Source organism: Habropoda laboriosa, unplaced genomic scaffold (assembly GCF_001263275.1).
Source record: "Habropoda laboriosa isolate 0110345459 unplaced genomic scaffold, ASM126327v1 scaffold92, whole genome shotgun sequence".
NCBI lineage: Eukaryota > Metazoa > Arthropoda > Insecta > Hymenoptera > Apidae > Habropoda > Habropoda laboriosa.
The window spans coordinates 3,459,353-3,471,455 of record NW_017100268.1 but is presented as its reverse complement, the minus strand read 5'-3'; the positions used below and the strand labels follow the sequence as shown (position 1 = coordinate 3,471,455).

General features: G+C 42.4%; 1 protein-coding gene across 2 annotated transcripts in view; it reads right to left on the bottom strand.

The window, feature by feature from the left end:
* Nucleotides 1-8,762: 8,762 nt before the first annotated feature.
* Nucleotides 8,763-12,103, bottom strand: part of LOC108573424 (synapsin) — a 36,027-nt gene continuing 32,686 nt past the window's right edge. For both annotated transcript variants that reach the window (XM_017935868.1, XM_017935869.1), the window contains exons 6-9: nucleotides 11,161-11,366; nucleotides 10,046-10,310; nucleotides 9,670-9,916; nucleotides 8,763-8,954 (exon numbers count right to left, since the gene is read on the bottom strand). In XM_017935868.1, coding sequence (XP_017791357.1) covers nucleotides 8,782-8,954; nucleotides 9,670-9,916; nucleotides 10,046-10,310; nucleotides 11,161-11,366 — 891 coding nt within the window. In that variant the 3' untranslated portion in view covers nucleotides 8,763-8,781. The remainder of the gene's footprint in view (nucleotides 8,955-9,669; nucleotides 9,917-10,045; nucleotides 10,311-11,160; nucleotides 11,367-12,103) is intronic.

The window sequence follows — 12,103 nt, the reverse complement described above, 5'->3', positions numbered from 1 at the left end:
ATTTATATATATATATATATATTTATATATTTATATATTTATAAATGGTGTGTACATAACACAACGAGACAGCTCAATTCGTCAAAGAGTTCTTAATATTTCAACGTTTTAACAACCATAACGACCTACGAAGCGTTCGAGACGTTTCACAGACCCAATATGGTAATACCTTACTCCTTTTGTTTTTCTTGGTATGCCATGGATGAATACACGATTCTAGTCGAAGAAACTCTGTAACGTGCGCCCGTGTTGTGTCTGTCGAAGGGTCACGTCGAACATGTCACACGGAGTACACCATAAAAGACACCCTCCGTTTCCCTTCCATTTTTCCCCGACAAATACCGAAAACCACCGTATCCAGGAATAACGCGGAGGAACACCTCCTCACGTGTCTCGTTCTATTCGTTTTTATTCGTTCGTACATAAACAGCGACGTTTGAACAGGTTCGTCCTATTCCTTCCCAAACATCGACAATCCGACGCAGCTCTCGCTCAGAGGATTCTCCGCATTACGTCACGTATCAAAACACCGTGAATGACGTGATGAGGAGAACTGGACGAAAGACGTACACGTATGCGTAGGATCGATAGAAAAATCGTCGTACACGATCCTCGGTAAGTAATCGTCTCTATGTAGAAGCCATCGATCGAAATTTCACAGAAAGTTTGCACTGAATATATCCCATCCATACGACGTCGCGACGCGAACGTACGAACAATACAACGAATTGAACGCGAGATCTCTATCGGAGAGTACGTTTTCGTGCACAGTGGTGTCGGCTTGCGTTTAACTCGTCGTTAAAACGATCGAGTTTCGTTAACGTCGCGACAAACAGAGACACTCGATCCCCGGATGAAAATTTAATTAAGGCCGTGAAATGATCACCGGACATCGAGCGTCGTTGCATTTTCTAAACGCGACAAGGAAGACTCCTTTGATGCTCCATGAAACACCATGCTCGTTACCTATCGATTCGCCCATCGTTGTCTAACCGAATCCTTTCGAAAGGGACCGTGTTTTTTCACCTTCGAATCTCTCTATTCGCGATTCCTTTCAGCGCAGAACTGCGATTCGAAATAGATAGGTAACGAGCATTCGACGTACATCGACACAGATTTATCATCTTTACACATGCCCTCGCGTATCTATACACAATCCTATACATTGTACTACTTGTTTCTTCATTACGAATTCTCAATGTGCTGCGCTTACGTGGTATGCTTAGTGAATTAAAGCTACCCCAATTACTTATTTCTGTTTAACTTCAATGATGAATCCTTACTGGCTAAAACGATGACAGATAGAACTCGCATTTTACGCATTTTTATTTTTCCTTTAACTTAACGTACCATCCTTCCTCGCGGTTACGCGAACGTAATTAGATGGTCCTACGATCGGAGGATGCGGTAATATTCATTATCCTGACACGATACGAACGTTCGTTTCGACGTATCGCCGCGACGCGATATCCCGTTCTCTCCGCTCTACGTCCCTTCAGACGTTCGTAGCGGCGTTGAAAACACGCGAGCTTCAGAGCCGAACCCGCTCTCGATCGACGACGCGGCGCGCCGTGTTCGAATCTCGCGCGCGCGATCCAACGATCGAGAAACTCGCGGATACCTTCTCCCTCTTCTCGCCGCGAAGTTCGATCGACGAGAGAGAAAAAAATTTGGGAAAAGTGTCTCGACGACGTGTCGATTGTTGGATCACGCGACTCTTTCACAACGGGGGAGGGGGGGAAGTTCTAAGTGATTTCGCGACGCATCTGAGATACGCGCGTCGCGAAAGAGAACATCGAGAATTAATAACTAACGCTACTCTCTCACATTTGTCCCGTTTCTTTTTTCGTTCTTTCTTTCTTTACGTGAAGAGGAGGGTGAAACGCGCGCGTCGCGCGTCACTCTACTCGTTAACACCTTATATTGTCGTACAATCGATATCGAATATCGGCGTAACAGAGGCACGTTCTCTCTGCTCGAACGAGATCCTTTTGGGGAAAGTAAGTCGGCGTGAAAGAAAGACCACCGGGTGAAGAAGAGGAAACAGAAAAATATGGGAAAACGTGACACTGTGCGGCACGAGAACGTGCCGTTTCTCTTTCTCCTGTCGAACCTTCGCCTTTATCTTCGCGTGACATAGCATTCTGGTCGATTTACAATTAATTAGACCTGAAACACCCTTACACCTTACAACATCGTTTTACACGTTACCGAAGAACAATAGACTGATTTCTCTATTGTTCGAGCGGGGTACGATAAGCTACAACTGCCGCGTATAATAATTTATATATATATATATAGTGTGTGTGTTTATATATATATGTATGTATCTATATGTATGTCGTGTATATATTTCGTGTATCGTGAGTACGAGTGTCAAGTGATTATAGTACATGTGACTAGCACTCATTGAAATCAAGGAGGTAACATACGGTTACATATAGAGCCTAACTTTTATTTTAGCTAGCCTACGATGATAATCTCTCACGTTGATGAGCGTTTATTTTAATCCGTTTAATGCCTAAATCGGTTTACCTTTTAAGTTCATTCGTTACACAGAGACACTGAATATAATCATGTAATCAAGTGTCGAACGTTCGAGCGATCGAGACGAGACCAAGAGCCAAGTGCCTCGTCTAACCTGGCTGGATTCTAGTCGTACGAGAAGGTTGCTTAGACATTCACACCCCTTCCACGATATTCGTTGTAATAGTCTCGTAATTAGTTTGGTGTTATCGTTTCACGACCCGCTAGATTATTCGGGGAACGGGGGGAAATTGAAAAAAGGAGGGAACAATTGGTGTTTATCAATGATCACCCTTGGCTCGACAATCGAACAGGTTCGATTGTCAATGCAACACTCGTCTATCTGTCTGTGTGTGTGTGTGTGTGTGTGTGTTTTCATACACGATTGAAATGGCACATCGGACACGTGATATCGTATTAAACACGATTTCGACACGCGTATCGCGCGTAAAGAAAAGTTTATCAAAAGAAGGGAAAGCAACGAGGCACTAAATTGGCAGCGAACGCCATTTGGCTAAAATCGCCGGTCTCGATCGGGACACACGGGACTGGATTCGGCCTCGATGCACGCTTTCGAACGCTCGAATATACATATGCATATATATGTACTCGGCCAGATGATTAGAATTGTCACTTTAACGTATCCTAAGCGTGTGTACCCTAGGCTATTCGATCTGAATAAAACGACGATATCCCGTCGCTTCGCCGCGCGATCCTTAAACGAGCCCGTGTCGAGAAGTGTCACGCGCGAAGCAACGTAAAACGATCGTGTGTGATTATAAACCGACGAAAAGAAGAAAAGGAATCGTACACACTATCGTAGCGTTAATTATCAGCGCATCGAGCCTGCTTTTCTTTTTCTCCTCTTCTCTTCTTCATATACATATATATCTTTTCTTTCCGTTTTGTCTTCTGTTCTGCTCTTTCTTACCTTCCCTCTCTCTTCGCTTCTTTTCTCTCCCGGAACTTACTTATACGTAGATGTCGTTATCGAAGGCATCCTAAAAATTAGTTCCACGACCTTAAAGTAGCCTCCCTCTACGCGTGGTAAAATCTTAACCAACAACGGTATTACAGTGACGCAAGGATCCTAATTAATAGATTTAGCTTAAATCGTAAACGTTATTATTTCGTTCTTATCTTTCCTTTCTCTCTTTTTTTTTTTTTTCGTTTTTTTGTCCGGCAAGAAGGAAAAAGAGACTCGGACGACGAAAGTTCGGTTTCGCAAAAGAATGCACCGATCGTTTCTTCCCTCTTTCTCTATACTGCGTCCGATATCAGAGTAGCCTCGCTGCTTCGCTCATGGGACACATTCTGTAACATAGAGCGAGTAACCGTGAGCGAGGTTACTCTAATATTCGACAAGGTTTAGTTTTTCGTTTCTTCTTTCTCTCTCTCTCTCTCGTATTCTTTCAAAACGAGACTCGAGTTTACGAGGCGGTGCGTGAATCTTTCGTGTCACAATGAACAGAAAAAGGATCCCTACCGGGCTTACAGCGAGTTGCCAAGTGGCCACGACGAAATCAAACGTGACGTGAACACGTAAACACGATTAAAACTAATGGAAAGGTGTTGTAACAAGCTGCTCACTACATCACACGGGCACTAGAACAAATTACGAAGTCGTTGATCAAGGATTATTCTTCACACTATCAAGCAACGTTCTATATATATATATGTGTGTGTGTATGCTTGACGATGATATTCGGTGTATGTACTTGTCTTTTCGCTGTGTTCCATTTCATGCGATCACATCCGTTCGATCCTCGACGAAAGACGGATTTTACACGTTTAAATTAGATCTGTGGAAGTTGAATAATTGAGACATTCCGTATCTCCCGTTCGACTAAAGCTAAACCAAACGTTCGTAACATTGTTGTACACAGCGGTAAACGGTGTTCCATGTAAAAAAGAGAAAAATCATCATCGATATGCTTGTAACAATTGACCTTTCGAATTCTCAATTATTCGTTTTAAAAGATCTATACAAACAGCGTGTGTCGTTTCGTAGAAAGATTTCTCCTCGGAAAGGAATTATCACGGATCGCAGATGATCGTTTCTTCTTTCCCTGTTCGATTCCGCATTGTCTGCCTCCCCCCGAAAATATTCGAACAATCGCCTATGATTCACCCTCCGAAGAAGCATGCTCTGCTAATGGCTAGTCTCGTCGCAGGTTTATTCCGAGGTCAATGCCGTCGTTTTCGTCTAGGCTGTAACAACACTTGAACCCAACTGCCTCTTTCTATGTGCTTCTTTTGTTTGTTTGTTTGTTTTTTTTTTTTGTTTATCCTACATAGTGCTTAAACTCGCACCCCTGAGATATTCGTTATCTTTAACCGCGTCTACGTATCAGTACGGATTCGTTACGGATCCTATCGAGCCTCTCGTTTCGCTTCTCCGCGCGTCGTGGCGTCAGCTCCGAAATCGATTCTCAGCTTTGTCGTTCCTCGTCGACCCCTTTTTTTTCTTTTTCTTTTTATTGTACTTCCGTCGAGCAACTTTCTCAGCTGTACAAGGATTGTCCGGGATTCTTTCTTTCTCCTCCCTTATTCCTGTGCGTGTGTGTGTGTGTGTGTGTGTTCTTAATCCGATTAGAATCCCTTAAACTTACTGTCCCAACGTCGATAGTTTCGTTATCTCTCTCTCTCTCTCTCTCTCCTCGTTCGATATTTATCATTTCGATTTCACTTCGATCGTAGTAGAATTACGCGTGTATGTTTTGTATCTCTGAACTAAGTCGCGGAAATTAAGACTTCCTTCTCTTTGACTCCTAACTCGAGAAGCTTCTGGTGGGCTCTATACTCTGAAAACAACACTAAAAACACCGTTTCAACTATCTATCCTCTCTCTCTCTCTACGCCGCTTCGTCGCCTGTTCAGCTTTCTTTCTCTCCTCTTTCAATTTTATCAATCAACGCACTCGTAAAAATGGCAAAGTAACGTTCAAGCTAGTAAACCGGGCGTAAATCGTGATTGAAACGGAACGGAACGAATATATATGTATATATCATTTAGGCGACATCGAGCTACCGTGAAATAGATCGACGAACGATAAAAGGCTCTCTCGCGTGTTTGGTAACGTTTCAAGTGAAACTAAACGCCTTCTCGTTCGTTCCTGATCACAATTGGACGGTGTACCTGCACTTATCCGCGATATATCGGGGTGCGTGATGAATTAACAAACGGCCCGTTGCAGCGATGATCGTTTTCAATTGGAAAAAGTTACGGTGCACGCGCGTCACGTGTATAAAAAGTACAAACAACAGATTTCATGGTTAAGTGCATTGTAAAAATCGTGTGTCTTTGCTTGTGTACGAGTGGGTCCTTGGTATGTACGTGCGTGTGAGTGTGTTTGTACGAGTGGCGTGTACGTTGAAAACGCGCTTAAGACTTCGTCGAATGTGGGTGAGAAACGTGATAAGAAGGACACTTAAGTTATCAAGGCACATCAAAAACTAAACCTTCGGACGTACTATTACTTCGAAGTGAGCTAGCGACCTTTGTGTATTCCATTTTAATTCATTAACGTGTTACCATCTAACGGATGACTAACTTTCTAACTAAACCTAGACACGGAGGAATATCGATCAATATAGTTGTGCAATAGAGGATGGATTAAGTTTACATCTTTGCGTTATCGCTTACTTTATACTCTTATTAATTCAACATCGAGAAAATTCATCTTTTTTTTCATATAAAAGAGGCAAACAAGAAGTGAAATTAAAATAGGCAATATTTTCTTCCCCGTTACAATCCTACGCATCTCCTACTGGTAAATTCCCCGCGACTAACGAAACTTTAAGCGATACGAATTGTTTTCTTCTATATAGAATTTAATCAACCGAAGTCTTATCGAAATTGGAAATCAGAAGGGAACAGAATGTTTGGAAGAACGTATTATTTGCTCGTTTCAAAGCTGACACCACGAGGTCTACCATTTTCGTCGTAATACGTTTATCAGCCCTTACGCTAAGGTAAATTGAGATCATTGGATAAAGACATTTCTTCACTTTTCTCCTTCTCTCTCGCTTTCCTTCTCTTTCCTTTCTCTCTCTCTCTCTCTCTCAGTTTCGTCGCTGATCGATTTTTTACTTTTGCACAGTTGTCGATCCTTCTTTTTAGACTTTAGAGTACCGAGTCAAAGAAGCTTTACACAGTAAGGAACGTAGAACACAGGCGAGTATAAATCACGAGCGTATCTGCAGAACATCAACGAACGAAACTTTGCTTCGGTGCGCTTAGCACAGTACCGCGCGTGAGAATCGCGAGAATATCGAATGCCCATGTTTTCTTCATTTCACGCAGACACCTAGTGACCGCTTCTTCCCATTTTTTTCGCTTGCCGGTCTCACCTAACTTCGCCAACCCGTTTATTTATTTATCCCTTTCTCTCTCTCTCTCTCTCTCTCTCCCCTTTATTACATTTTGATTTTCATTTCGGTAATGGTTCTTAAAGCCTACAGAATCAACGAAACGTCTCTCTTTTTCTCGTGAATTTTCAGCTGTAATCGCCAAGTCGCCTAGTGTGCAGCTCTTTCTTCCTCTTTCTTTTACAAACGACTCGAATCTAATGAAAATCTCGGGAAAAAAGAAGCGGTTCGTTAGCGGAAATTATGCAGGACAGTTTTCAACATCGAGATGCTCACCACTGTTCGAGACGTATTTTCTTCTTCAAATTTTTCTCACGATCCGAATCGAAAGTTCGCCGGCACGGTGAGGGAATTTTTCTCGAAGGCCGAAAGTTTCGATAAAATGGGTTTCAAAGAGCGTACCGGCGATTTTACTGAGGAATTTTCATTTATCATCGCCGCGAGTCCCCCGTTTGTCCGAAATGTTTGCGCTGTTCGCATGCACGATGTCAAATTACTGTCCGGTCACGAAAAATCTTAACGACTATTTGTGCGCTTAAGATACAGACCGGTGGGATCGTTGTTCTTCGAGCTGACGTTGCATCGCGAATGGATACACCGCCAGCGAACGCACCACGCGGCCTTCTCTAGCCCAAATGTTCAGAATAATGCCCGAATCTCCTCTTTTTTTGCTTTCCTCAATCATGTTTGAATGACGTCGGCTTACATATACTTTTTAACAATTTTACAAATATGTATTTTACTGCAAGACTTTCATCGCCCATTCAATTTTTATAAATTCCTTCCATATTTTTTTTCCCTTTCTCTCTCTCTTTCTCTCTCTCTCTCTACCTTTTCCTCGCCTTTCAGAAAAATGCTATATAATCGAAAGTTAAGCCTAAAAAGTGGTACGCCTGAAGTAAAATCGGATGAGGAGATGACAGGGGCCTATATATGGTTCATCACTGTTTTCTTCCTGTTGGAATCGAAAAACCAAGTGGCGGCGGGCGTTCCCGTAATTTAACGAGACGAGTACGCGTGTGTGTGTGTGTGTGTTTTATGCGTTGTGCAGAACGGATACGTCGATGGTAACGAAACATAACCGGACACTTGGAAAAGTATCGATACAAACCGTTCAAACCTGATAGAATTCTTTTCCCTAGCAACTATGTAAATGCTGAATACATCGAATACATAGAATCTACAATACGCATTACTTTTTTTTTTTTTCATTTAATATACATAAACGACCACGACATTTTCCTTTTTTTAATTTCCCCGTTAAATTTTCGTTCAACCCTTCCCTTATCGAAATACACGTAGTTAATATCCGAACAGCTAAATAATTCGATAAAGTACACGGTATCGATTGATTTAAACAAGCGGTACGAAATAATCAGCGAAACGATAGCAAATGTTCCAGAAGAACGAAAATTTTCGATGATGGTTTTTTTCCTGAGAAATAATCGAACGGCAAAGAGACACGAATGGAAAATCGAATCGATAGATAATGGAATGTTAACGAGTTACGTTTATGTTTATACACATCGCCGTGGACCGTTAGCAAAATTTACATCGTTATATTCGCGCTCAATTGTGAGACGCTAGTGTCATATAGATGAGCTTGATGATCTGCAGATACATCGACGTTACTCTCCCTCTTAAATCGATCCTAATAGTTTATATATGTATATATCGATTTGTCCGAAAGTTTCCAACGAAATTTCACAATTACGAAATTATCCAAGTGAAGATATAATTCGTGAAAGTATGTCTAGAAATAATGTTCAATGAAAAATTCAACCGAACGTATATTCCATCTTTAAATACCTTTTTTTTTTCTTTATAACTGAAATCATGACAACCTTAAGATCTTCTTTGCCTCGGTACATTTCGTTCGATTAATTTACATATCTCCGAAGATTCCGGCAAACGTTTTCCGAAGATTCTTCATAGTGTCTTCGGTGTCCTCGTTTTGTGATTGGCTGCCTTGTCTGTGGAAAGGTACTCTCGATGGTGGAGGTTCTTCTTGACGTCGGCCAACCGATGGAGCGCTGCTCACTGTACTCGATTGGGATGCTGTGGACAAATATCGTCGAATTGCTTTTATTTAACATCGTTGTGCACGTTAGAGTTGTTTGCGATCTGTTGCAAACTTATTTTCGGTTTTATTGTTAGCGAGGCCTGAGGCGAACCCTGGAGCGTTGATTTCGGAATTTTAATGGACAAGAGTCTATTGGATACTAAGTGGAAGAGGTGAGAATCTGAGGTTGTCATTGGTCGAGTTAATTTTGGAAGTAGGAATTAGGAAAATATGCGGTATTGAAGTTACGAGGTGCGTATGTTTCACGCAGATTTGGGGTGAAGAGTGTCGTTGCGTTAAAAAATTGACGTTGTAAACTGCGATATTGTAAGAGATAAAGATATATTTTCAAAATATATTTAGATAAAAGAGACTCGACTGTAACTGGTAATTGGTCACAGGACAGTTCTTAAAAAGTCAAGAGAGAGTAGAAATATGAGGTGATTTTTAAGAATTTCTCGCAAAAAGAGAGATGATATGTGTAGTAAGAAAAATGTTGATTCGACAAATTAGGAAATTCCGTAACGATAAATTACGAAGTAGCGGCCAAACTATCTCTCGATTTTTAAGTCTATCAAGGATACGCATGGTCGACGTCTTCGTTAATCTTCCGGTCACGATTCCTTCAAGCCCGTTATCCAATTAACGAAGAAACATTCGCAACGCAAGGTGTATCATCCTCGAGAGACAATCGATAAAATTTGCGCGAACCTTGAGAATCGCGACGTTGTAGCTGATGATGGCTGTCAGAACTAGTTACATCGCCCGCCATTGCTGTCGTGGACCCCACAGACCCTAAGCTGCCTATGCTAGCCATGGATCCCACGCTTCCGTGTGATCCCAACGGCGCAGTTGGTGGCGCAGTACGATCTTCTACTGGACTTGTCGCTTGACTGGAGCCAGTAATTGACCCTCTGGATGTTGTCTTCGTCAGCACGCTTGGAGGTCGACAGCATACCTTGATAGTGAAAGAAAAAATAGTGATTCGTACGAAGAAAAATCGCCGGGAATTTTTCTGACTGCTGCAAAAATCGACAGATTCAAAGGTAAAGAAAAAAAAACCACCTTCGATCTATTTGATTTCTACCTGCATCTTCGCTGTGACAAGATCTGCAATCTGTCGACGATCCTCCTCTTGCGAGTCACCCATTAACGACAACGCGCTATCGTTCACCTCGATTATATATTCCCGGCCATCCTTCCCGACCAATAGCTCGATCGCACAGATATCTAATCCACCGAACAATTGGGCCACGTGATCTACCCAGGTGCGATGTCTCTCGCTCACTGCTAATTGCTCCAACATCGCCGAACCGGTGTTCGACTTCCAGTTTCCGCTTATGCTCTTCCGCCTGAGAGAAACGTCGATAACCATAGTTACCAATCTGCTACTTTGCTATTTCCATCGTGATCACGTGGGCGGTGTTCACCCTTAACCGACAGAATGGGATGGGAATTGAAATTTTCTGTTTCTAGAAGTGATCGATCTTGCAAATGCCGAGGAATTATTTTCGATTCGACCAGACGTTGCTGAATGATTGAGTAATTTATATTTTACTTGTTTTTCTTTGGAAAACTTGGGATCTTTGTTCTTTTGGAAAAATTTGGAATCTTCGTTTTCTGGAAAAATTTGGGATCTTTGCTCTTTTGGAAAAATTTGGGATCTTTGTCCTTTGGGAATAATTTGGAATCTTCGTTCTTTGGAAAAATTTGGAATCTTCGTTCTTTTGGAGAAATTTGGGATCTTTGTCTTTTGGAGAAATTTGGGGTCTTTGCTGTTTTGAGAAAATTTGGAATCTTCGTTCTTTCGGAAAAATTTCGAATCTTTCAAACAGAACAGCAACACAATGCGAATTTTCGTTTCATACGAGGGTTACCTGTAGGTACATTGTTCCCATGTGTCCAACAGACTAACGGACACCCTACAAGACCGGTATTGTTCCGCGAATAACACAATGCCTGTTGCCATAGTTGTACTTACCTATTCATTCAGATAAAACGTGAAAAGCGGGCGGATTTGAAATTGTCCCGGCGCAGGTCGTTACATAACCATAGTTTCACCTTACCAGCCGTAGGGTTAAGCCGCACCGTTCTAATTTCCATTTTTACAAGCTACTTTGTGACATTTGCAAAGTCAGGCCACGAGGTCTGTGTTCAGGGCGGGCAACACACGCATATCTCCAGACACACATACACACTCACATGAACGCCTTGTAGTTATTGCCTATTTTCTGCACGTGCACGTCGTATTTGGTGTCGATGTACGGTTCCGCGGTGCTGTATGTGTTCGCCAAAGCGGCCAACGAGGCGAGATCTAGAAACTCTTGATTCGTCTCGGCACGAGCTTTTCCCACTCCGCCGTGGGCGTGTCCAAGTTTCACCACAACCGGATAACGAGATGCACTCACCTGCAAAGGTGAGAAAAATACGACGGTTGAAGGAAAAAAAGAAAATGAATCGATTACCGTTCGACTTTCGTTCCTATTCAAAATCGTCTACGTTAGGTTACCAACAGGCTAGACGATACCCATGCTAAATTCTTCAGTCGTCTAATAATAAATAATTAGCAATCAGGAATATTATTCAGCATGTTTCTGCGTAGAATCAGGATTTCTTGCGTGGAGAGTCGATTAACAATGCACGCGTATTCAGCATTCCGTTCTAATCGACGGAAACCAGTCCGCTGGGACGCCTACAGCAATATCCCGAGCTAGTCTTCAATAATCGAATACATTAACCGACATCTGTGGATGAAGATCAAAGTCAGCCGATACGCAGGCGGTTGATTAAGCAGTCCGCAATATATTCGCGTGGGTCGTGGCTGATTATTAAACGTTGATAATGGCCGCCGGTGTGTGTCGCTTCGTCCAGCCAACTGAGAACGCGTTTCTTTTTCTCGTTTAAACGATCCCCTCGTCAGACCATTCGGGATCCGTTCATTTCTCTCGGCGGAACGGGGCAAATGGATTTTCCCGAAAGAAACCGAGCGTACTTCGAACAGTTGGAAAGAAGATGACGCCCGAAGGTGTTGAGAAAACCGTCTACCATTCTGTATATATACCATCGTACCGGTTTCAGTTCCTCGTAATCGAGGATCACTTGCACCGCAGCGTTCTTCAGCCACGAATTCTCCACCCGATTCCAC